The 26,261-nt window shown below is 38.2% G+C and overlaps 1 protein-coding gene across 1 annotated transcript in view; it reads right to left on the bottom strand.

Annotated features, from left to right (window-relative positions):
- Positions 1-24,786, bottom strand: part of RNF17 (ring finger protein 17) — a 121,234-nt gene extending 96,448 nt beyond the window's left edge. Inside the window, exons 1-7 of the mRNA XM_036832032.1 lie at positions 24,654-24,786; positions 21,617-21,711; positions 16,877-16,968; positions 14,911-15,022; positions 13,685-13,765; positions 12,215-12,315; positions 1,093-1,264 (exon numbers count right to left, since the gene is read on the bottom strand). Of these exons, the coding sequence (XP_036687927.1) occupies positions 1,093-1,264; positions 12,215-12,315; positions 13,685-13,765; positions 14,911-15,022; positions 16,877-16,968; positions 21,617-21,711; positions 24,654-24,786 (786 nt within the window). The remainder of the gene's footprint in view (positions 1-1,092; positions 1,265-12,214; positions 12,316-13,684; positions 13,766-14,910; positions 15,023-16,876; positions 16,969-21,616; positions 21,712-24,653) is intronic.
- Positions 24,787-26,261: the final 1,475 nt, after the last annotated feature.

Raw genomic sequence — 26,261 nt, 5'->3', positions numbered from 1 at the left:
GTGTTTGATTTTAGGCAAGCAAAGGGAGGGATGCAAATAAGAATTTATGAATTTTTCCCCAAAAGAAATTTAAAATCTTTTGAAGATATGTATTAACAGATAACAAAAGACAATAGTTAATAAATGGGATACAGCTACATGATCAGGGAAAATTCTGGTCAGATTCATTTTGCACCTGTACTGCTGTTCGCAAACGTTTCTTTTTTTTTTTTTTTTTTCCCCCCATCTTCCTAATGCAGCTAACTAGGGTAAGGACCAAATTTTACTTTTTTTCACCTCCTAATGCCTCACATGTAATACACAGGAACTATTACTGTTCTTAGAACTACAGCTGGAGGGAGGCCTGGTCAAGTAAGATGATGGCAAACTCTTCTCCTTCAAAGTTCAAGACTCTGGAGGCAGGTAAACCAATGGCTTCTATTTTATACTTCAGTTCAATCCAAATATCTGATCATCTATGGGTCATGAGGCCCTGAAGATTCAAAGACAACAGAGTAGGATCTACACCCCAAGGGAGCAAGACAGAAATTAGCAAAGAGGATCGATGGATAACCCCGTCCTGCCAAACAATCTCATAAGAAACATGTTTCTATTGCTGCCTAATTCTAGGCACATGATTAGATGACAGGGCAGAGTAGAATCACCTTGTCTCCTGAGGTGCACAGCTGGGGGTTGGGAGAAAAACCTAAATGGCATCTTGATAAGTTTCTAAGTCAAGAGTTGACAGTCAAACCTAACTGTTTATAAAAAGAAAATATTCCTATTTACTTTGCTACTCTTACTTGTCTCATTTTTTATCCAACTGTCCTAGAAACAACTTTCGACTCAATGTCATCCTACTTGTTCTCAGACTGTGTGTTATAAAGACTTTACTGCACCATTTCTCTAAGTGGTAAAAAATAATAAAAGGTCAAACAAGTTTATTAATGTTTATCTTAGAATTCCAACACCTAAGAATTCTAAATTGATGCCAATACAAATTAGGATAAACTGAAAAACAAATTCTTCTTGTTAAGTCTTAAATATTATATTCCAAAGTAGGTAATATAAGCCATCACAGAAATAATTCACATTATGAACTGTTAAAACTACCTGATTCAGGTCACAGTATATTCTTAGAGAAGGTGTGGATTTTAATTCTCTTGCTATCTTCATAGCTGCATCCAAATCATTTTTTTTCACTTCAATGTATCTTTTAGCCGTTATTATATTTGATAAGTAATCATCCGTATTTCTTACTACCTCTTCACACAGGTTCTTTTTCCTTCATTTAAGATAAAGTTATTTTTCAGTATTTCATAAACATTTTTATGAAAGTAAATTTAAAGTAACTCAACAGTATTGAAAAGGTAAATTCACTACTTTACGAACTTAAATAATATAACATGGTTAATGAGGCATTCAATTGAACTGAAATCTATTACAGTTTTTTTTTTAATTAATTAATTTTTGGCTGCGTTGGGTCTTCGTTGCTGTGCGCGGGCTTTCTCTAGTTGTGGTGAGCGGGGGCTACTCTTCGTTGCAGCGCACGGGCTTCTCATTGTGGTGGCTTCTCTTGTTGCGGAGCACAGGCTCTAGGTGGACGGGCTTCAGTAGTTGTGGCTCATGGGCTCTAGAGCGCAGCCTCGGTAGTTGTGGCGCATGGGCTTAGTTGCTCCACGGCATGTGAGATCTTCCCGGACCAGGGCTCGAACCCGTGTCCCCTGCATTGGCAGGCGGATTTTTAACCACTGTGCCACCAGGGAAGCCCTGAAATCTATTATAGTTGAAAGCTACGTACGTATAACTAGAAAAAAGGTAAATTTTGTAGAAGGATATAGTTATCATGTCACAGATACAGCTGTCACAGAACTGCAGAGGTATGACAGACCCTAGACGATTCTATCACTTTTAAAAGTAAGAGAGAAATCCTGGCTATCTTGCAGTCACTTGTGCCATTACAAAGACATATCTGTACTCCTTTCTCACAAGGACCTACCGCACATTTTAGAATTTCATAAGCAGATACATATTACATGAATTTAAAATGAGACTTCAGGACTTCCCTGGTGGCACAGTGGTTATGAATCCGCCTGCCAACGCAGGGGACATGGTTTCAATCCCTGGTCCGGGAAGATCCCACATGCCACAGAGCAACTAAGCCCGTGCACCACAACTACTGAGCCTGTGCACCTAGAGCCCGTGCTCCACAACAAGAGAAGCCACTGCAATGAGAAGCCCGCGCGCCACAACGAAGAGTAGTCCCCGCTCACCACAACTGGAGAACGCCCACGCGCAACAATGAAGACCCAACACAGCCAAAAATTAAAAATAAATAAATTTATATAAAAAATAATAAAATGAGACTTTAAAATAGACTTCACCAAACCAAAACTTAGGTAGCGAGTAACTATAATCTTCAAAGTAATCACTTACGAAGCTTACAGAGTTATTCCTTCATTATTTGTGCATTTCTCAAAAATTTTTCTGTGCCTACAGTGGAATTATTATGGAAATTAAGATATTTTGACCAAAAATTATAGTGTCTAACTTGCTTATTTTATTCATCAAATAAATAAAACGATTTCCTCAAAATCAAATCTGGCCTCAAAAAAGGAGAGTTTGCCACACTGAAGAGTAGTAAGAATGTGACAAGGCTCTGAAGGTGAAGAAGTATTCCAAAAAACTTTTAGCAATTATATATATACTTTATGAAAATCATTTCTTTAGGGGATAAGTGGTCATTCTGATAAGTTCCAGATGATTCCTAAAAAAATCATGCCTAAGGAGTGATGTCAGCAAAATGGCAGACTAGGAAACTCTAAGCCCTCGTTCCCCAATGGAGATTTCAAATGAGAGCCAAAAATTGGTTAAAACAATCTTATAGGACTCTGGGAAGTGGACAAAGGTATACAGCAATGAAGCAAATGTGCAACTGAGAGAAACCCACAGTCAAATCAGTAGGAAATTTCATTTCTTGACCTCGCCCAGACCCCTGCTCAGCGTGCTGCAGTCTTGGTCTGGAGACAGCAGCGCAGTTCCCAATGGCCGCAGCAAACCTTATTCGCAACGTCCTCATTTGTCTGGGGGCTGCCTCAAGAGCTGTTTTACCTAATGCGGAACTCGGGCAACAAGAGAAAGTGGGCTGGGAAGGCTGCAGAGAGACTAACAGCTACAGGTGCTCTGGCAACAGAGACCACAGATACAGACACACAACAGCCCGCCTGAGGCTCAAAGGAGAAGCTGGGGTGAGATGCTTTAGGAAATTAAGACATTGTAAACAGCTAAGAATACAAAGGAGTCGAACAAGCCACACTTATGCAAGATACATGTTCAGAGAAGACCTGAAAGTACCTTAAGCATTCACCCAGGCTGATCCAAAAACTCAGCTGCACAGGCAGACAGTCTGCAAAGACTGGGAGAGGTGGCTGTTTTTGCAAACGTCCAATTCTCTTTTTCAAAAACTTAATTTTAACTTAAAAAATTTTATTTAAAAAAACTGAGGTATGTTGACACATGACATTGTGCTTATTTCAGTGTACAGCATTATGAACTGATAATTGCATATATTGCAAAATGTCCAGCTGCCATCCACCACCACAGTTACAGAGTTCTCTCTTGTGACAAGGACGTTCAAGACCTGCTCTCTTAGTGGCTCTCAAATATGTGACACCACGGTAGTAACTGCGGCCACACGCTCTGCGCTGCACCTTCACGACACACTTATTTTGTAACTGGGAGGTGGCACCTCCTGCCTCCTTTCACCCTCCTCGCCCACCCGTCTCCACCTCTAGCAGTCACCAATCTGTTCTCTGCATCTAGGGCCTGACAAGATTCCCTTCTTTTTAATGGCTGTGTGATATTCCATTACATACACAGACATCTATACGTGTGTGTGCGTACACACACCCACACACCCACATCTTCTTTAAACATTCATCCATTGAGGGACTCTTAGGTTGTTTCCTTATCTTGGCTGTTGTAAATAATGCTGCATTGATCACAGGGGTGCATATATCTTTTCGAATTAGTGTGTTTATTTTCTTCGAATAAATACCCAGAATTAGAATTAGTGGATTCTTAATTTTTTGAAGCACCTCCATACGTTTTCCATAGTGGCTGCACCAATTTACATACTCACCAACAATACACAAGGGTTTGCATTTCTCCACATCTTTGCTACCATTTGTTATCTCCTATATTTTCAAGAATAGCCATACTAACAGGTATGAGATGATATCTCATTGTGGTTTTCATTTGCATTTTCCTGATGATTAGTGACGTTGAGCACCTTTTCAGGTACCCACTGGCCAGGTGTATGTCTTCTTTGGAAAAATGTCTATTCAGTCCCTCTGTCCATTTTTAAATCAGATCGTTCGGGGTTTCTTGCAAAAGGGAACCCTTCAGGCTAAAATGAAAGAGATCAACATCTCTGGAGAAGGTAAATACATGGGCAAATACAAAATGTATTATTATTGTAATTTTGGTTTATGACTCCTCTATATTTTCCACAGCATTTAAAGGACAAATACATAAAATGACTATAAAGCTATGTCAATGGGTACACGATGTATAAAGACGCAACTGTGACAACAAAACATAAAGAAGGGGTGGAAATGTAAAGTAGAGGTTTTGTATGCAATTCAGTTGTGCTGGTTTGAATGCGAAATAGATGTGAGGATGTTATTTGTAATGCCCATGATAACCACAAAAAAAACTAACTATAGAATATGCAAAAAAGAAATGAGAAGGGAATCAAAATGTGTCACCTCCAAAAAAAAAATCAAGTAAACAGAAAAGAAGGTAGTAATAGAGGAAATGAATGACAAAAAAAGCTATTAGACATATATAGAAGCCCGCACACCACAAAGAAGAATAAGCCCCGCTCACCGCAACTAGAGAAAGCCCGTGTGCAGCAACGAAGCCCCAACGCAGCCAAAAATAAAAATAAATAAAAATTTTAAAAAAGGCACAGAGGGAAGCAAAGTGAGTTGTTTTTTTTTTGTAATTTATTTTCGTCTGTGTTGGGTCTGTGTTGCTGCACGTGGACTTTCTCTAGTTGTGGTGAGCGGGGGCTACTCTTCGTTGTGGTGCACGGGCTTCTCATAACCGTGGCTTCTCCTGTTGCAGAGCACGGGCTCTAGAGGCCCGGGCTTCAGTAGTTGCAGCATGCAGGCTCAGCAGTTGTGGCTCGTGGGCTCTAGAGCACAGGCTCAGTAGTTGTGGTATATGGGCTTAGCTGCTCCACGCCATGTGGGATCTTCCCGGACTAGGGCTCGAACCAGTGTCTCCTGCATTGGCAGGCGGATTCTTAACCACTGCACCACCAGAGAAACCTGGGTTTTTTTTTTAATGACAGCATATAGTTAGGTCTATAAGAGACTCATTTTACATCTAAAGACAAACATAGGTTGAAAGTGAATGGATGGAAAGAGATATTCTATGCAAATAGTAACCGAAAGAGAGCTAGGGTGCCTATGCTAATTTCAGGCAAAATAGACACTAAGTCAAAAACTGTTACAAGACAAAGAAGGACATTATAGACTGATAAAAGGGTCAATTCACCAATAAGATAAAACAATTATAAATACATATGTACCAAACATCAGAGGCCCAAAATATATGATGCAAACATTGATGTAATAAAGGAAAAATAGAGAGCTCTGTAAGTATAGGTGGAGACTTCAATATCCTACACTTCCAATTGTAGACAGAAAAACCATACAGAATATCAGTAAGGAAACAGACTACTTAAACAACATTGTAGACCAACTGGACCTAACATACAAACACTCCGCCCAATGACAGACAATACACATCTTCCTCAAGCATACATGGAGCGCTCTCCACGTTAGACCACATATTAGGGCAAAAAAGAACTCTTAATACATTTTAAAAGACTGAAAGTATACAAAGTATCTTTTCTGATCACAAGGGAGTGAAACTAGAAATCAATAATAGAAGGAAACTGGAAAATTCACAAATATGTGGAAATTAAATAACATACTACTAAACACAAATGGATCAAAGAAAAAAAACACAAGGAGAGTATCTTGAGACAAATGAAAATGGAAAAACAAAGTATCAAAATTTATGGGATGGGGCTTCCCTGGTGGCGCAGTGGTTGAGAATCTGCCTGCTAATGCAGGGGACACGGGTTCGAGCCCTGGTCTGGGAGGATCCCGCATGCCGCGGAGTACCTGGGCCCGTGGGCCACAACTGCTGAGCCTGCGCGTCTGGAGCCTGTGCCCCGCAGCGGGAGGGGCCGCGATAGTGAGAGGCCCGCGCACCGCGATGAAGAGCGGTCCCCGCACCGTGATGAGGAGTGGCCCCCGCTTGCCGCAACTGGAGAAAGCCCTCGCACGCCGCAACTGGAGAAAGCCCTCGCACGAACCGAAGACCCAACACAGCCAAAAATAAATAAATAAATAAATAAAGTAGCTATAAAATTTATGGGATGCAGTGAAAGCAGAGCTAAAAGAGAAATATACAGCTGTAAACACATTAAAAAAGGCATGGCAAACCAACAAACTAACTTTACACCTTAGGAACCAGAGAAGAAAAAACTAAACCCAAAGCTAGCAGAAGGGGGGCTTCCCTGGTGGTGCAGTGGTTGAGAATCTGCCTGCCAATGCAGGGGACACGGGTTCGAGCCCTGGTCTGGGAAGATCCCACATGCCGCGGAGCAACTAGGCCCGTGATCCACAGCTACTGAGCCTGCGCGTCTGGAGCCTGTGCCTCGCAACAAGAGAGGCCGCGATAGTGAGAGGCCCGCGCACCGCGATGAAGAGTGGCCCCCACTTGCCGCAACTAGAGAAAGCCCTCGCACAGAAACGAAGACCAAACACAGCCATAAATAAATAAATAATTAAAAAAAAAAAAAAAGCTAGCAGAAGGAAGGAGTAGTAAGATTAGAGTGGAAATAAGTGAATAAATAGGATAAAATAGAGAAAAATCAAAGAAACCAAAAGGTGATTCTTTGAGAAGATCAAAATTGACCACTTTCAGCTACACTATCTAGGAAAACAAGAGAAGAGCCAACTTACTAAAATCAAAAATAAAGTAGGCATAGGATGATCAATTTTACAGAAACAAAAAATATTTGAAAACAGTGCTGTAAACAACTGTATGCCAAGAAACTGGATAACCTAGACGAAATGGATGAATTCCTAGAAACACACCACCTACCAACACTGAATCATGAAGAAATAGAAAATCTGAGCAGACCAAAAAAAAGTAATAAGATTGAATCAGTAATCAAAAGCTTCCCCAGAAAGAGAAGCCCTGGACTAGATGGCTTCACCAAAAGTTTTATGAAGAATTAAAGCCAATCCTCCTCAAACTCTGCCAAAAAACTGAAGAGCCAGAGAAAACATCTCCTAACTTATTCTATGAGACCAGCACTGCCCTCATACCAAAGCCATATGAAAACACTACAAGAAAACTATAGATCAACGTCTCTTACAAGTATTAATGCAAAACCCTCAATAAAATACTAGTAAATTGAATCAGCAGTATAGTGAAAGAACACCACATCATGCCAAGTGGGATTTATTCCCTGGAATGAAGGAAGCTTCAACATATGAATATCAATTAATGTTATACACCACATTAACAGAAACAAGTAAAACCCCCCATAGGGTCCTTTCAAATGATAGAGAAAAAGGATGTGACGTTCTCAACACCTTTCAGGATAAAAGCACTCAAATTAGGAATTGAGGGAAACTACATCAACATAATAAAGGCTATATAAGAAAAACCCACAGCTAACATTACATTAGATGATAGACTGACAGCTTTTCTTCTAAGAACGGTAGCAAGAAAAGGATGTGAGATTTTGCCACTGCTATTTAATATATCACTGTCAGTTCTAGCCAGAGTAAATAGGCAAAAAAAAAGAAAGATATAAAAGCCATCCAAATTTACAAGAAGTTGGAAAATGATCTCTTTTTGCAGATGATGATCTTATAGGTAAAGATGCCACAAAAATACTAGTAGGTCTAATAAACAAATTCAGCAAAGATGTAGGATGCAAAATGAACACACAAAAAATCAGATGCATTTCTACACACTAACAATGAACAGTCCGAAAAGGAAATTAACAATTCACTTTACAACAGAATAAAAAGAAGAATATACTCAGGAATAAACATAACCGAGGATGCAACAGACTTGTACACTTGTTGTACAGTACACAACACTGCTGAAATTAAGGAAGACAAAATAAATGGAAAGATCTCTCACGTTCATGAACCAGAAGATTTAACATTGTTAAGATGTCAATACCCAAAGCAATCTACAATTCAAAGCCATCCCTATCAAAATCCCAATGATGTTTCATGCAGAATAGAAAAGCCCATCCTAAAAGTCACATGAGATCTCAAGGGACCCTTAACTTCCAAAACAACCTTGAAAAAGAACAAAGTTGGAGAGCTCACACATCCTGATTTCAAAACTTGCTACAAAGCCACAGTAATTAAAACAGTGTGCTACTGCCACAAGGACAGACAGATGGACCAAAGGAATAGAATAGAGAGCTCAGAAATAAATCTTCACATATATGGTTCAGCTGAGTTTTGACAAGAGTGCCAAGACCATTCAATGGAGAAAAGACCGTCTTTTCAACAAATGGTGCTGGGAAAACTGGATATCCATATGGGAAAGAATAAGTTGGACCCTTCCCTTACACTATATACAAAAATTAGCTTAAAGTGACTCAAAGACCTAAATGTAAGAGCTAAAACTATAAAACTCTTAGAAGAAAACACAGGGGGGAAAAGCTTCATGATGTTAGATTTGGCAATGATTTCTTGGATATGACATCAAAACACAGGCAACAAAAGAAAAAACAGATAAACTGGACTTAATCAATCAAAAACTTCTTTGGATCAAAGAATGCTATCAAGAGAGTGAAAAGACAAGCCACAGAAGCAGTGTTTTCTTAGGTCAGTCTCCCAAGGCAAAAGAAATAAAAGCAAAAATAAACAAATAGGACCTAATCAAACTTACAAGCTTTTGCACAGCAAAAGAAGCCATAAACAAAACAACAAAAGACAACCTACAGACTGGGAGAAAATATTTGCAAACGATGTGATCAACAGAGGCTTAATGTCCAAAATATACAAGCAGCTCATACAGCTCAATATAAAAAAAAAAAAATCAAAAAATGGACAAAAGACCTAAATGGACATTTCTCCAAAGAGGACAGTCATACAGATGGTCAACAGGCATATGAAAAGATACTCAACATCACTAATTATTAGAAAAATGCAAATCAAAACTACAATGAAGTATCACTTCACATAGGTCAGCATGGCCATCATCAAAAAGTCTACAAATAATAAATGCTGGAGAGGGTGTGGAGAAAAGGGAACCCTCCTACACCGCTGGTGGGAATGGAAATTGATACAGCCACTATGGAGAACAGTACGGAGGTTCCTTAAAAAACTAAAAATAGAGTTACCATATGATCCAGCAATCCCACTCCTGGGAATATATCTGGAAAAGACGAAAACTCTAATTCAAAAAGACACATGCGGGGCTTCCCTGGTGGCGCAGTGGTTGGGAGTCTGCCTGCCGGTGCGGGGGACGCGGGTTCGGGCCCTGGTCTGGGAGGATCCCACATGCCGCGGAGCGACTGGGCCCGTGAGCCACAATTGCTGAGCCTGCGTGTCTGGAGCCTGTGCTCCGCAACAGGAGAGGCCGCGATAGTGAGAGGCCCGCGCACCGCGATGAGGAGTGGCCCCCACTTGCCACAACTAGAGAGGGCCCTCGCACAGAAACGAAGACCCACCCAACACAGCCATAAATAAATAAATAAATACTTTAAAAAAAAAACAAAAACAAAAAAAAAAAAAAACAAAAAGACACATGCACCTCAATGTTCATAGGAGCACTATTTACAATAGTCAAGACATGGAAGCAACCTAAGTGTCCATCAACAGATGAATGGATAAAGAAGATGTGATATGTGTATACGATGGAATACGACTCAGCCATAAAGAAGCATGAAATAATGCCATTTGCAGCAACATGGATGGACCTAGAGAATATTATACTTAGTGAAGTCAGAGAAAGACAAATATCATATATCACCTTTATGTGGAATCTAAAAAATAATATAAATGAACTTACTTACCAAACAGAAACAGACTCACAGACATAGAAAACAATCTTATGGCACCAAAGGGGAAAGGGAGGGAGGGATAAATTAGGAGGTTGGGATTATCAGATACACACTACCCTATATAAAGTAGATAAACAACAAGGACCTACTGTACAGCACAGGGAACCATATTCAGTATCTTGTAACAACCTATAGTGGAAAAGAATCTGAAAAAGAATACATGTATGTGTAACTAATCACTCTGCTGTACACCTGAAACTAACTCAACATTGTAAATCAACTATACTCCAATAAAAAACTTTTTTAAAAAACACAAACACTGAGTGAACTGATGAGGATGAGTATAATTTTTGTGACTTTCTGTCTGAATTAAAAAAAAAAAAAATCCCACAAGGACTCAGAGGCAAAGAATATACAAATCAATTTTCACTGCAAAGTAAAGGAGCTGTTACAGTGGAGGATTACTGGACTGAATGTCAATATTATGACATAGTATGAGTGTGTTTCATGTTTGGTAATTGCAATCATTGTTGCTTTTGTTGTGGTCATCCATGGACAATGCTTGGTGTCAGTCTATTTATCTCTTGTAAAAATAAAATACAGTGTGTGTGTGTGAAAAAAAAATAATAATAAAAAAAAAATTAAAAAAAACACAAACAAAAGGTAAGCCACCGAAAGAGAGAAAATATCTGAAAATGATGTATCTGATAAAGGACTAACATCCACAATGTATAAAGAACTCCTACTCCAACCACAACAAAATAAATAATCCAAATCAAAATTGGGCAAAGGACTGGAATACATACCTCTCCAGAGAAAATAAACAAATGGTCAATTAATAAGCACATGAAAAGATGTGCTCCACAATACCAGCCATTATGGAAATGTAAGTCAAATCCAAAAATGAGACATCACTTCACATTCTGAAAATGGCTCATCTTTAAAAAAAAAAAAACAACAAATGTTGGTGAGGATGTGGAGAAATTGGAACCTTTGTGCACTGCTGGTGGGAAGGTAACATGTGTAGCCACCATAGAACACAGTTTGGCAGTCTTCAAAGAGTTAAACATAAAATTACCATATGCCACTAAACTTACTTTTTTAATTTTAATTTTATTGGTGTATAGTTGATACTCAGTGTTGTGTTAGTTTCAGGTATACAGCAAAGTGATTCAGTTATACATGTACATATATTCTTTCTTTTTTAGGTTCTTTTCTCAAAAAGGTTACCATAGAATATTTAGTACAGTTGCCTGTGCTATACAGTAGGTCCTTGTTGGTTATCTATCTTATATAGTGTGTGTATGTTCATCTCAAGCTCCTGATTTACCCCTCCCCCCACCACTAAACTGTATTTTTAAATGGTTAAAAAGGTAAACTTCATTACGTATATTTACTACTTTTAAGAAATATTTTTTAAATGCATGCACATGACCTATCACTTAAGTGTTATAATTAAATACCAAATGTGAGATACCATCAGCATTGAGGAATAAAGAATATCAACTGATTCATTCATAGTGTTGAGCATATGTTCTAGTCATCCTAATCAGACTAAAAAAAAGAACTAAGAGCCAAATAGACAAGTACCATTTCTAAATATATTTATCACAACTTTTATGAGCCTGTCTCTTGAAATGCAAAGTGTGATTAAAGATTATTTGAGATCATATATATCAACGTTTTTAAAAAGAATGGATATGTAACAGTATGGTATTTGTTTAGAAAAATCACTAGAGTATTATTTGCTCTGATGCAAATACCTGAAAAAAATGATGGAACTATCCACATGAAAATGTATGTTTGCATTTTCCCAAGTATGCTGAATTCTACAACAGGATTCAGAATTAGAAAGTACTTTTCTGTGCTAACTGCTTTAAGAAAGAAATTGTTTATTTTAACAGCTTTGGGATCAGAAGACAAATAGCCTAAATAAATAAATAAATAGTTCTTTATTTTGAAGCTGTAAACATCAGCCTGTAGGGACCACCCATTACCTTCCAAACTCGTTTAAAATTTACTCATTTCTTCAGTCTGTACAAAGGAATAAAATGACAAGTTAATGTTAAAAGCTTCAGTTGCACTGAGTCTATATTTTTAACTTATTACCTGGAATCAAGAGAAGTGAAAAGCTGATCAAACTGTTTCTCCAGAACCTCTATAAGACTGACTGTCTCCTCTTTTGTTTGATTGTATATGTGTTCGAGCATCTGGGAAGAACATAATACAAAGACCTAATTTGGTATTTTTATTTTGTAGGAACTGTACTATTCAACATAATTTTGAAAGTAAAAGGTACTTTTTGGACCTTTCAAAATAACAACACAAGAGATCAGATAATAAAAATAAGTCACAAGGTTAAACTTTAAATCCTGGTACTTGTCAACAAGATCACATCTTTGTTAGCACTCTGTACTGATAAATTAGCAAAAAGGCCTAGAAAATCCACTAAGTTTTCTAAACCTCTTATCACTTTTAATCAGTACAGGAAATGGATCATTTTGGATAGCTGAGTTTCTCTCTGGCAGGATTCCTTAAATTCATAAAAACTTAAAATATAATATTAGGGAATTCCCTGGCAGCCCACTGGTTAAGACTCTGCGGTCCCAGTACAGGGGCATGTGTTCAATCCCTGGTCGGGGAACTAAGATCCTGCATGCCGTGGCCAAAAAAAAAAACTTTATACCTATATAAAATATTTTAAAAATACTTGAATTAAAATGTTGACTCTTCTACATACTTCTTTATATTTTTAAACAAAGAATCATTGCTTGAGATCTTTCTTTTTTTCCTTTCAATTTTTCCTTTTTTGGAATGGGAATGTCTATCCTATGCTTGCTCAACCAATGTATTTTAGAAGGAGATAATTTATTAGTTTCACACATTCAGATTGGAGAGGAATTTTGCCCCAGCATGAGTCATACCCTGAGTCTCACCCATACCTGATTTAGAAGATACTCAGATGAGATTTTGGACTTAGAGTTGATGCTGAAATAGGTTAAGAATTTTGGGGGTGTGAGATGTGCTGAATGTATTTTGCATGTGAGAAGGACATGAACCTTTTATGGGTTGAATTTTTACCCCCCTCCCAAATTCATCTGTTGAAGTCTTAAATTTCATATAAGCTATAACCTTTTGAATGCCTTGGTTGTTAAATTTGCCATTGCTAGGTTCAAGGAGCTTGCTGTTTGTCAATAAATGAGGGAGTCTCTCTCTTGGGTGATGAGGTAAGAAAGAAAAGAGCATAAGACTCAGTGTAACAGTATACAGCCAAATAATGAGCAATGTTAAAAGGGTGATCTGCAATGCTTCCAAGACAAAATTCAGCTCACAACAAGCAGAAATGAGAGTTCCTTAATAGAGCTCCAATTTCAGTAGGTTGCTAGCACAACAATGCTAGGAGACTAATCCTAGCAGGCCATTACAGTTTTCCATTCTTTTGTACGTTTCTCTCATTAGATTATCATACTTAATAACTCAGTGCTAAGCTCTACCTTCAGTGATGTTACATCTAAATATACACATTTAAGGAGAACATGCCTTAATTTATGATAGAATTTAATCATTCAGAATGCTTACTTTTACAGCAATACTTAATTGTTCAAAATTTTGGGCTGCCACCTTCAATGCTTCATCAATTTCTTCCCCAGTTTCAGTCTCCTAAGAAGGGGGAGGAGGACCACATACAAATACAAAATATAAAAATAGATGCTTAGATATACTGTATTAGTTGCAGAAACATCAAGCTACCGTTTTGGTTACAAAAGCAACATAGACCCATTACAGAAATCTGAAAACAAGCAACAGTGAACATTTTAAGAGTTTTGGTGATAGCATTCCAGATTTCTTTTTTTAGCTATCTTTTTGAATAAATGGGATTATGTCCTATAAACATTTTGCAACTTAAAACTACCTGAAAATTTTATCGCAGCCATAAATATATACATGTAAAAAGTAATAGTTTTTAAGAAAACAAGATTATGATTAGGCTACGTTAAGATTTAAACACGGAAGACAGTGCTCTCTCCTCTCCCAGCCCACTACTGATCTCCTTAACAAAAAAACTTAATACTCCATTCAACTGCATTTTGGAGTTTATTCTGTTTCTAACCTTCAATTAAAAGAATACATTATTTAAAGTCATCAAAAGTAGTAACTGGTAAAATTCAAATCTTCCAACAACAATTACATCATCATCAACGAATGCCATTAGGCCTTTTAGTTGCCATTAAAACAACTGGAAAATCACACTTAGAATTTAGAAACTTGTGGGACTTCCCTGGCGGTCCAGTGGTTAAGACTCCGCCTTCTAGTGCAGGGGGTGTGGGTTCGATCCCTGGTCGGGGAGCTAAGATCTCACATGCCTCGCGGCCAAAAAACCAAAACATAAAGCAGAAGCAATATTGTAACAAATTCAATAAAGACTTTAAAAATGGTCCACATCAAAAAAAAAAATCTTAAAAAAGAAACGAATTTAGAAACTTGCACTTTATACAAGTTTCACAGAATCTGAATTCAGTAACTAGGTTCAAAGGGAAGCAGCTACATACAGGTAAATATCAAGAGCACTAACAGAGTTGGTCAAAGGTAAAATGGGCTGCCTTGGGAAGAAAAGAAAACTGTTGAGACATAGTTTAGAATAAAACAAGAGATTCATGCAAGGAGTGTAGGTTTACCTCTGTTACCTTTACGCTTCCAAAACAATCTATAATTATAGGACCCTTGAGAGGAGAGGAAAGTTAAGCTACCAGAGAAAAGTAAAAATGTTTGGCCTCATCTCACTTCATGAATTACATTTTTCATACCTCTATTACAGTTGATGGGTTCAAAACAGTCCTGTGTGTGGAGGTTGAATGTTTTAAACCAACAGTTAGTAGATCAGCAGTCTTTTTGAAGTCTTGAGAACAAGTCTTCATCCTGGAAAAACGTCAAGTACGTTATTTTAAGTATCAACATTTATATAATGATTTAAATCTTCTATTCTGATTTTTACCCTCTATCAAAAATAATTCTTATGATGACTTATAAGAACACTTACAGTGGGTTCTCAATCATCTATGATATGCAAAGAGAGGAAAACCATGACTAAATACGCTTTCACATAAAACAATTTTAATCAAGAATTCAACTTCTTAACAAATTTCTAAAAATAACAGCTTACAGTATAAATTGTGCTTTAATTTCCTAATCATCTCTCCTTCCCGGATATTTTTTGGTAGAGATGTTGATAATCATTGAACTGTCCTAAGCTCAATTAAAGTATTTATACACACAAATACCAGCTATTAAAAAATGTACTTATAGGCCTGCCTAATGTACATAAAGGTAATGAATTTACTAGGCAAGTTAATTTCAACCGAAGAGTAAGCTGCATTTCTTGTCTACAGATGCTAGAGTTTCGGCCTATTTTTATCTTTATATCCCTATGTTGGCTGGCACACAGTAAGCACTCAGTGTTTGTTGAATAAGTTAATCATAAGCCTATGATAGTTTACTATGATTAAATGTTACTCTCACAGAAAGAAATAATACACTAGGTAATTTTTAAACATTCAATTACTTTAAAAAGTGGACATTTATGTTCTTGAAAACATATGTGAATGCATTAGCCATAAGGAGTCCATCATTCAATTCCTGTTTCAAAATATTAAAGACAAATCAGGAAGGAAATATATCATGTATCAAGGAATACTTCTATTTTAAAATATATGACTATTTAAACCAAACTCTACCGAAATTAGGAAATAGGAGTTTCTAACGTAAGTACACTCGACATGGAGAACTAATTAAAAAATGGCAATTTGGAAAAAAATTGGGGTACCTAAAACAGATTCATCTACTTCTGAAAGTAAAATTTTACTTTGCAACTGTATTTGACATTACGCATATCTAGACAAGTACAATCAGACTTGACTTGCATGATGTTTAAAAAGTAAGGAAGTTTCACGTAGAAGTCCAGATTTCTATTTTGTCTTGGAAAAGAAAAGGATAATCTGGGACCACTGGGATGGTCTCAACACACGGCTCCAGTGACCGGCTGGAGCTGAGCAGGGGCTCCCTCCTCTGGAGCGGGTGCACAATCTTTACTGCCCTTTTAAAGTCGGTCTCCCTCACACAGTAAGTCATCTGCTAGATATGTAGGTGCTCCTATATGTTATGACTCACACAGAGCCACAAAGATTCCTAATGATCTATTCTAATCACTCCACTCAGAGCTTATGGAGGAAGTGACTGATGGAATACAAAGAGAGGAGCTGGGAGCAGTACCTGCATTCAGTGAGCCTGAGCGCTACCTCTGGTTCTATCAATAACCAGGTGCCAGAATTCAGCCAAGTGGTTTTAGTACCCAAAGAAATAACTCTTCTGTTGGTTTCTAAGCACCCATTTAAATCTGGACAGAGAAACTGCAGCAGTAATGTGAAAAGTCATGACTGCTAGCCTAAAGGATTTTGGATTTTATTTGGACAGGCAATGAAGAACCACAGAACAGGAAAGAGTCTGGAAGAGCTACAGGTAGGTAAAAGAGACTAAAACAATTAAATAGGGTGTAGAAATGGTAATCGTGCATTCTTTTTTTGCCTCACTTTAAATAAGGACAAACTAACGCTGCTTCTTTAGGAGCTGGATTCTCCATTTCATTAACAGCTCAAATTATAAACTTAAAGAGCTCTCTGTAAACAATGGGTTAGAAACACTAAGAATGACTCTAAAATAACTCTTTCAGAAACATACTGAACTTTAAATACTAAAATAAGTGCACATGGAACATACTTTTTAGGCTGAAGTTTTTCCATAAAAGAATCTTCTTTAATACATCCACCTATTGGGCAGTATTCTTGTTTTGTGTTTATAGTTGAAGCAACCTTAGGACAAAAGATTAAAAACAAAAAAACAGAAAGTCATTCAATAAATTCTGTTTATCCAGAATTCAAAAAACTAGTGAGCCATTCATAGATAAATGAAAAGATCCTTAAATCCTCTTTAAATCAAAGAAAAATTGTACTTATGTGATATTTTTATCCTATTTTAATTTTGGAGGGAATCAGTTAATTTGGCAGCTATTAATTAAACAGAACATTAACTAAAATATTTACCACACTTATAAAGGAAATACTTGGAACATTACTTTAAAAATTTACTGTAAAAATTTTACAGTGCTATCTTAAGGTATGTTCAAAACTCTAAAATACTTGGGGATAACTTTAATAAGAAAAATATAAGCCCTAAGAAAAGAAAACCAAAAAAACTTATTGGGGATCATAAAACAAAAACTGAATAAATGGAAAATTATGTTAGGTTCCTGAAGACAAAGATTTAATACCCTAAAACACATCTAATATAAAATTAATATAAACCTAAAGTTCATATGGAAAATATAATGTGCAAGAATTACAAAAATTTTAACATACCATTCAGTGGAGATTTATCCCACCAGATAATAAAGCAACCGTATTAAAACACTAGGGTAGTGGCACAATACAAGTTGACTCTTGAACAATGCGGGGTTAATCTGCATATAATTTACAGTTGGCCCTCCATATCTGCAGTTCCTCTGCATCCTCAGATTCAACCAACCACAGACCCTGTAGTCCTGTAGTATTTACTACTGAAAAATAACCACGTATAAATGGACCTACACAGTTCAAACCTGAGTTGTCTAAGGGTCAACTGTAAATGAACAGAACAAAGCCCTGAAACAGATCCTCATATATACGGGAACTCCATACAGACTATAAATGGCATTTTCATTAAACAGACGAAGGATTATTCAATAAATCGTGTGGGAAAGCCAGCTAATCATTCTGAAGAAGAAAGTTACATACTCACCTTACATCATATAGAACAGAAAGAGATTTAATATGCACCTTTTTAAAATACGTATATAAGTATTAAAAAAATAAATATGTATAACTCTGAGATGAAAAGTCTGCCTAATCAAAGAAAACTTAGAAGCCATGAAGGAGGGGGAAAAAAAACAACTGAAAAAGGAAACATTTCTGAATGGTTAAATGTAATAAAATTAAAAATGAAAAATTGGGAGAAAATATCAATAATTAAAATACACAGAACGAAGTGTTAATATTTCTATCACATGAAGTATTCTTACAAGTTAGGAAAAAAGACAATTCAAAAGGAAAATATGGCAAGGACCTGGAAGGATCTGTTAAAGATCCTCCCAGAAGAGCTGAGAAGTCAACATATGAAAAATTGCTCAATTTCACTAGTAATTAGGGATTTGCAATTTAAAACAAGCAGATGCCCATTTTTTTGCCCATTAAATTGCCAAACATTTTTTTAAAATGTGACAAATACAAACACCTATTTTTTTTTTAAGACGTAGAAATTAACAGAACCTGCTGATGGGATTTTTTTTTTTGGTGGGAGTGGGTTTGAGGAATTATGCAAAAGTATAGTGAAAGAATCTGAAAACCACCTAAGTGTTTTTCATAAAGAGATTATATTACAGCACTTATGTACCAGGGTTTATTATGCAGCCGTTAAAAGTAACGTAGGAGACTCTCATGAGGATAGGTTAATGCTGAGAGAAATAAAGCAGACTACTAAATGTTATAGTCTCCCATATGTGTCTTTGGTGGGAAGAGGATGTCCTAGCAAGTTTCAAGTATAATGTACCAAAGACAGTTATCTATTATTAGATAATTAGGAGAAAAGCGTTACTTTAAAAAAATCACATTGGATCAAATGTTATTTTTAAGAGCACCCCCCCAAAACTGGGGGCTAAAACCTTAATTTCTATCCACCTTCTCACTTATGCCCCTTTGGCTTGTCATTTCATAGTAAGAAGTCAATGTTACTACCAGTACATTTGATACAGGACATTTCTCCCAGGAAATTTAAGAAAATATTAAATACAACTGACTTAAAAGATTTCAGTTAAAGTTGTATAAAGAGTCTTAACTTCTAATATATATAATAAAGATTTTCTCCCCGTTCCCCCAGCACAACTTGTCACTTAAGTTTTATGTATGGTGGTGTTTTTGCTTGGTTGTTTTTTTCTACTTGTAAATGAAAAAATGCGGTCAAATTTAACCGGCATTTCTTCTATGGTTTCTGACTTCAGTGATACATTTAACAAGGCTTCCCCATCCAAGATTACACAATTATCTATAGTCTCTTCTATTCTACATTTTCAATTTGCATGTTATTAACATTTCCAATCCACATGGGATTTTAATATATATTAATTACCTATTGATTGGATAAATTATCATTTCCTCATGGCCCAATATACTTTTGGACTCAGGTCTAAATTATCAATAAAATGCCAGTATTTTTGGAATGGTACCTAAGTATGATCCTATCCTTGAACAAAACCTGCCATATTGCTGTATATAATTATAGAATGGTTATTATTAACCATTAATATCAATCAAAAGCAGAGAAGGGATGTTATAAAAAAACCCATACAACTATAAAAGATAAAGACTGATAGATAAATTCATATTCACCCAAACTCAGAAATAAGAACACAAGTATACCCATTAACCCTGAATGGAATCATTTTAGGCTTAAGCTTGAAATAATCTGCACTACCTAGGCTTTCAACATTAAAGATAAATTATAAATATGTCTAATGTGAATATAGGTACCTAAATCTTACTTTTTAGAGCAATATACATTATTTAAAAGTAATAAACTTCAATCCTGAAATAGTCTATAAATTCAGACTTTTCACTAATTTAGATGTGATTCTTCCCTTATCTCTTATTCCAAATATAAGATATCAGGAAAAATCTAAACTTTAAAAACTAATAAAAGAGTGGTAACAATTTCAGGACGGTTTCTTGAACGACTCAGCACAGGGGAAAAGGAGGGAAGGATGGGACAGATTACATATCCCCCAAAGTAAGAGTCAGAACTAGTCAAATGATACAAAATAGATTTGTTACAACCCTAAAATCAAAAACCAATATTTGTAAATATACTATAAACACTTCATTAGATGTTACCCAAAACACTAAAAATAATACAAGCATAGTGATTTAAGAGACCATTAAACACAAAGTCATTTGCCACAAAAGGCAAGAGGTTACCGTTCTAATAAACTTGCTGTTTTTTGAATATCAGAACAGGATGGATATGAGCAGAGACAGTTCTGCCTCTTCCTTTTCCCTTCACTCTTTACCCACCACAAGACTCAATGTGTCAACCCACCACAAGACTCAATGTGTCAGGGATATTCCATTTCAACCACAGGAGCTAGGTTCCCCTTTGTCTTAACTATGTAGCTAGCCACATCTGAGGAACCGACTGTCAAAAAAAAAAAAAGGGAAAGGGGACAGGAATTTACCATAATAAAGGCCATGATTTGTAAAGTATGTAATTCCAAAACAGATGTTTTCTTATATGTAAATGTTTATGCTATAATTGAAACTTTCACAAATTATACATTTATATGTTTATATACATATTATTATATATATTTTTATCACATTTAACCTGCAAACCAGTTAATCCACACCTAAATAATCAAGGGTCGACTATCACACTTATTTTAAAGCTTGTAGAGAACTTTCACATAATTCAGATTTGACTCTTACAATCCTATGAGATAAAAAAAGCAGGTATTATTTCCATCTCACAAATGAGGAAACTCAGCCTTAGGGTGACAGAACTAGGACTGCATTCCAGGTCTTCTGCCTCTATGTTAATTGTTTGCCATAGAAAACAATGGATACAAATCCCCAAACTCTGATCTCTCAAGTGGAACATTATGAATTTAGAGATTAAGACAACTTTCCAGGAACATACTATATAAACTGAGCAACATTTATATTTGTAGTAAATGCAAAGAATGTTCAGTAAATTTTATTTTAAATCCTTAATTTGTTCTCATTATTACGGGCACACAGATTTTAGTGCAACTATACTATTTTTAGCACTTCTGAAGTTAACATTAACTTTAGGGCGTTGTTTGCCTTCTGTTTTGTTTTGGTTTTTTACACATCTCCACAAATGTAAATTAGATGACACACAAAGGTTGAGGGTCAGGGGGAAATTCAAAATTTGCTTGCATGGTATTGGTGTGGAAAAGGGGAGTAGAGATTTGGGGACTTCCCTGGCCGTCCAGTGGTTAATACTCCGCACTTCCACTGCAGGGGTCTCAGGTTTGATCCCTGGTCAGGGAACTAAGATCCCGCTCGCTGCGCGGCCAAAAAAAAAGGGCGGGGGGTGTAGAGATTTGAAAGGAATATACTTCATTAAAATAAAAATAAATAAAAAAAGGAAATATTCCACAGAAATCTCCAGAGTCAAAATATGTAGGCTAATAAGTGTATGACCTTAACCTTGCATTCTTCTTGATCTCTTTGAACAATTATAAAATGGATGTGAAAAGCTTTACCTTTTGCTAGGTTTCTTTACTTAAAAGACTCAGCAGCAAAAATGCAAGTTTCTAGTTCCTAACTAGAAGTATGTTTTATTTCTCTAACATTTTTACCTTTAACATTAGGTTGTAATGCATTCAGTATGAAAGACAATAAAACTTACCTCACAATCAGGGCATGTAATTGTGCTGTATTCTTCAGTTAGTAACAAGCACAGTTCACAAAAAGCATGTCCACATTGAAGTTCATGGTGGTGACCTACTGATGAAATTCTATTGTGAATTAAACTTTTCAGTTTGTCAACATTGAATATTCAGTATAATCAGAGGAGAAAATTAAAGGGAATTCTCTTGTATAGGAAAAGATATCTAGCTTAGTTAGAAATAGATGATTAAACAAAATTCAGGAGAAACAATACAACTCAGAAGGAGGGAGAAAAATCAGAAGAAAAAACAGGCAGAGCTATGTAATATTGTTTGCCTTTGTTTATACAGTTATTTGGTACCTATAATACTTTGAATCTGCCATCTCTTATAATCATATAAAGTGCTCTGACGTACTTCATTTGGTCATTGTAAATATCAGAGCTAAGTAGGCTGGGAATATTTATTCCACCTAGAGATGGATAAACATTTTGGTGATCTGTAAATGGCATAATCCAGACTCCGACCTAGTTCTGTTTCCAAGTCTAATGTTCTTTCTACTTGATCACACTTCCCTCTGCTAATTTATATTTCCCATCCTGTGAAGGGGACAGTGACAGCCGACATGAGAAACTGGCAAAACCCCTCTCTTGAACAAAATAATGCCATTTGCAGCAACATGGATGGACCTAGAGATTGTCATACTGAGTGAAGTTAAGTCAGACACAGAAAGACAAATATCATATGATATTGCTTACATGTGGAATCTAAAAAAAAGGGTATAGGGACTTCCCTGGTAGCACACTGGTTACGAATCCACCTGCCAATGCAGGAGACACGGGTTCGAGCCCTGGTCCGGGAAGATCCCACATGCCGCAGAGCAACTAAGCCCGTGCGCCACAACTACTGAGCCTGCACTCTAGAGCCCGCGAGCCACAACTACTGAAACCCGCGCGCCTAGAGCCCGTGCTCCACAACGAGAAGCCACCGCAATGAGAAGCCCGCGCACCACAACGAAGAGTAGCCCCTGCTCACTGCAACTAGAGAAAGCCTGCGTGCAACGAAGACCCAACGCAGCCAAAAATAAATAAATAAACAGATTTATAAAAATAAATAAATAATAAAAATAAATTTTAAAAAAGGGTACATATGAACTTATTTGCAAAACAGAAGTAGAGTCATGGATGTAGAAAACAATCTTAAGGTTACCGGGGGATGGGGGGGAGGGATAAATTGGGAGATTGTGATTGACATATACACACTACTATATATAAAATAGATAACTAAGAAGAACCTGCTGTATAGCACAGGGAACTCTACTCAATACTCTGTAATGACCTATATGGGAAAAGAATCTAAAAAAAAGAGCGGATATGTGTATATGTTTAACTGATTCACTTTGCCCTACAACTGAAACTAACACAACATTGTAAATCAAATATACTCCAAAAAAAAAAAAAGACCCCCCCCCCCTTAATGATCTAAGACATTGGCAAAGACAGAAGCCAGGGCAAAAGTCAGATGCCACCACTGTCACACACACGACCCACATAAAGATCATTTTCACAAACTTAGCATGTATGAAGGGAAATACCATAATCTTGACTGAAAATCTAATGCCAAGATTTTAATACTCTAAGCAGAACTTTATCATAATAAACAATTATTATAGCTATGTCACTTCAAACGGTTGTCATTTTAAAAGGCTTCGCAAGAAAAAGGGAAACGTAGCTAAATAAAATTAGTCATCATTTACTATAAAATTAGTGTTCCTGCTGATTTATATTATAATAATTGCATTCTTTTGATAAAAAAGAGCTTTAGTTTTTAAGCCAAGGAAACATCTTAAACTTTCTCACAACCAAGCTAAATTTTAAAGCTCTACTTAAATTCCAGAGATAATGTTACTAAGGAAATCAAAACGCTTTTACGTTTATAAGATTTCTGATACTGTGCAAGTCGAGATAACGTGTGCTGCATTACAGCTTACAAAGCACTTTGACAATTCTACATGCAGAGGCACCATCTTTCCAACTGAGTACTTCTCAGCACGACAATACAAATGTATGAAAGAACCGGTGATTTTAAAAATGTCACGTTCTAAAACTCTATTCTGCAGTACTACATCATTCAAATAATGGAGATGTTCTACGTAACAGCAGCGATCGAAATCCGGGCAGGAGAAACTTGCCTCTTCCCCCGGAAAACACACCAACTTTCTCTACACTCCCAGGTCTCCCAAGCGGAGTCCGTCCCGGAGAGACTGAGAAAACTGACTTTTGCTCTGCAAGTACAAAGATGTGACAGTCACACAGGGCGACGTTAAGACTTTCTGGCAGCTCCAGGCGCTGACAGTCAACAACTCACCCCGGCAGAGGTGCCGTTAGGTGCCGTTCAAGCAACCTGAACCTGTTTTCAGCGGAGGAGAGTCTCGGTGGGCGGGTCAAGAGCGCACGGTGCCCCTGACGGCCCAGGACAGAAGAACACAAGACGCACAAGTGACGGGCTGTTTTCCAAACAACGCCTGAAGCCAAACGGAGCAACACGCCCCCCCGCCCCCGCCCCGTCTGTTAATTTCAGGAACATTTCGTTACCACAAAAAGAGCCACACAAGAAAATCACGGGTCCTTGCTGCTTCACCACAGCATGACGGCCAAATTCCCACATCCCCCCTTTCCCGAACCTTCGAACCGGTCGGTGAGGAAGGGGGCGGCGCAAGGGGTGGGGGGAGGAGGGGGTGGAGTGGGGGCGGGGCGGGGGTGGGGAGTTGGGGGGGTGAGGGTTGAGTGGAGGGGGGCAGGGGGAGGGGGAGGGGTGGAGGGGTGGGGAGTGGGGGCGGGCGGTGAGGGGGTTGAGGGAGAGGGTGAAGGGGGGGGTTCGGGAGGGGGGAGGGCCGCCCTCCAGGCCTCTGCGTCCCGACCTCGCAGGCGGCCTGCGGACTCGGGCTAGGGGCCTAGGCTTCCCCGCTCTCTCTCGCCGCCGCGGCCACTGCCCACCCGCCTGTCCCTCGGCTCCCCCGCCGGCCGGCGGGCCAAGGGCTGACCGCCAGCCCCTCACCCGGAGCTCCGGACGACCTTCTTCCACACCGGCTGCACAGGGCCTCGGCGGCTCCCCAGGCCTGGCCCTTGCTCTCCACCTGCCCGCCAGAGGACGCGACGCACGAAGCCCTCGACGCGGTTGCCTCCATCATCGCCGCCTCGGATGTGAGGCCCGCGCCGCGTGCCGTCCCGGCGTCCCTCGCGGCAGTGGCCAATCACCGGAGGCGGCGGCTCCAGGGAGCCAATCGGCGGCGAGGAAGCTCCAGCCCTCCCCCCAGTCAGCCTGGGGCGGCCGGCTGCCCGAAGCCGTTCTTTGTTTTACCCCCTGGACCCTGAGGGGTCCACACAAGGCCGCGTGGTCCTCAGGAAGCGTTTCATGCCCAACCAGTGTCGAAAGCATCACCACCACGCATTACTCATTATATTGCTTTTCACGTCGCAAGTAGCGAATGATCCTTTATGTTGAAGTTGTCTTCCTTCCCTAGTGGATCGTAGCGGTCTTAGTGGAGAAGCCAATCTAGCTACCCATCGGTGGGGAGATTTGGTTAACAATTTCAAACCAAAGGGGTGGTCATTATTACTAACAGCTGTCGACACTAATGGTATATATACAAGGCCTTCTGCTGAGAAAGTTTGGGGCTGCTAAGAATTTATAAACCAACAGGTTCCTGCTTGAGAGGTATGTAGCCCTCTACCTAAAAGGGTAACTTCTACTAAGGCAGCTTGTATTAAATGCCAGAGAAAAGTTAGAGAAAATAAGAATTGTCTGCGTTGTATGAAAAGCCTTCCTAGCGAATATGGGGTTTGCACTAGACCTTAAAACCTGGGTAGAACTTACAGAGGTAAACAGAAGAAATGAGGCATTGCAGGGAGAAAGAACCGCGTAAGCAAGGGAAAGTAGGTGGGAGATGCTGTGGCCTATTCGGAATTTATAGACCATTTGGCCAGAGTTTTAATTTCCTTAAAGTGAGCTTTTTTGGAGAGGTATATTGGGGTCGAATTTTAAAGAGTCTTGAATGTTGGGCTAAGGAGTTTGGACTTACCCTTTAAGCAGTAGCGTCCTGGGGAAATTGAGTGAGCAAGGGATGAAGTAATCTGGTAGCAATTTGGCAACTATATTGTGGATGAAGCACCTGGGGATGGCAGGGTGCCTTCAGCTGCTAAGAATAAAAACCAGCACATAGGCTTCATTTTCTCTTTTTCCCTCTATGTTTTTTTGGAAATAGAAACAAGTATTCTGTTCAAAAGCTCACTCCTGGTTAATATTCCAAAATATGCAAACAGCTCATACATCTCAATATCAAAAAACAAACAACTGAATTTAAAAAAATGGGCAGAAGACCTAAATAGACATTTCCAAAGCAGACATACAGATGGCTCACAAACACATGAAAAGATGCCCAACATTGCTAATTATTAGAGAAATGCAAATAAAAACCACAATGAGGAATTGTCTCGCACCAGTCAGAATGGGCACCGTCGAAAAGTCTACAAATAATAAACGCTGGAGAGGGTGTGGAGAAAAGGGAACCCTCCTGCACTGTGGGTGGGACTGTAAATTGGTGCAGCCACTATGGAAAGCAGCATGGAGATTCCTTAAAAAACTAAAAAAAGAACTACCATATGG

The sequence above is a fragment of the Balaenoptera musculus genome, chromosome 18 (assembly GCF_009873245.2).
Source record: "Balaenoptera musculus isolate JJ_BM4_2016_0621 chromosome 18, mBalMus1.pri.v3, whole genome shotgun sequence".
In the NCBI taxonomy this organism is placed as follows: Eukaryota; Metazoa; Chordata; class Mammalia; order Artiodactyla; family Balaenopteridae; genus Balaenoptera; species Balaenoptera musculus.
The sequence above is the reverse complement of the archived record's forward strand: the minus strand, read 5'-3'. Positions and strand labels throughout refer to the sequence as shown.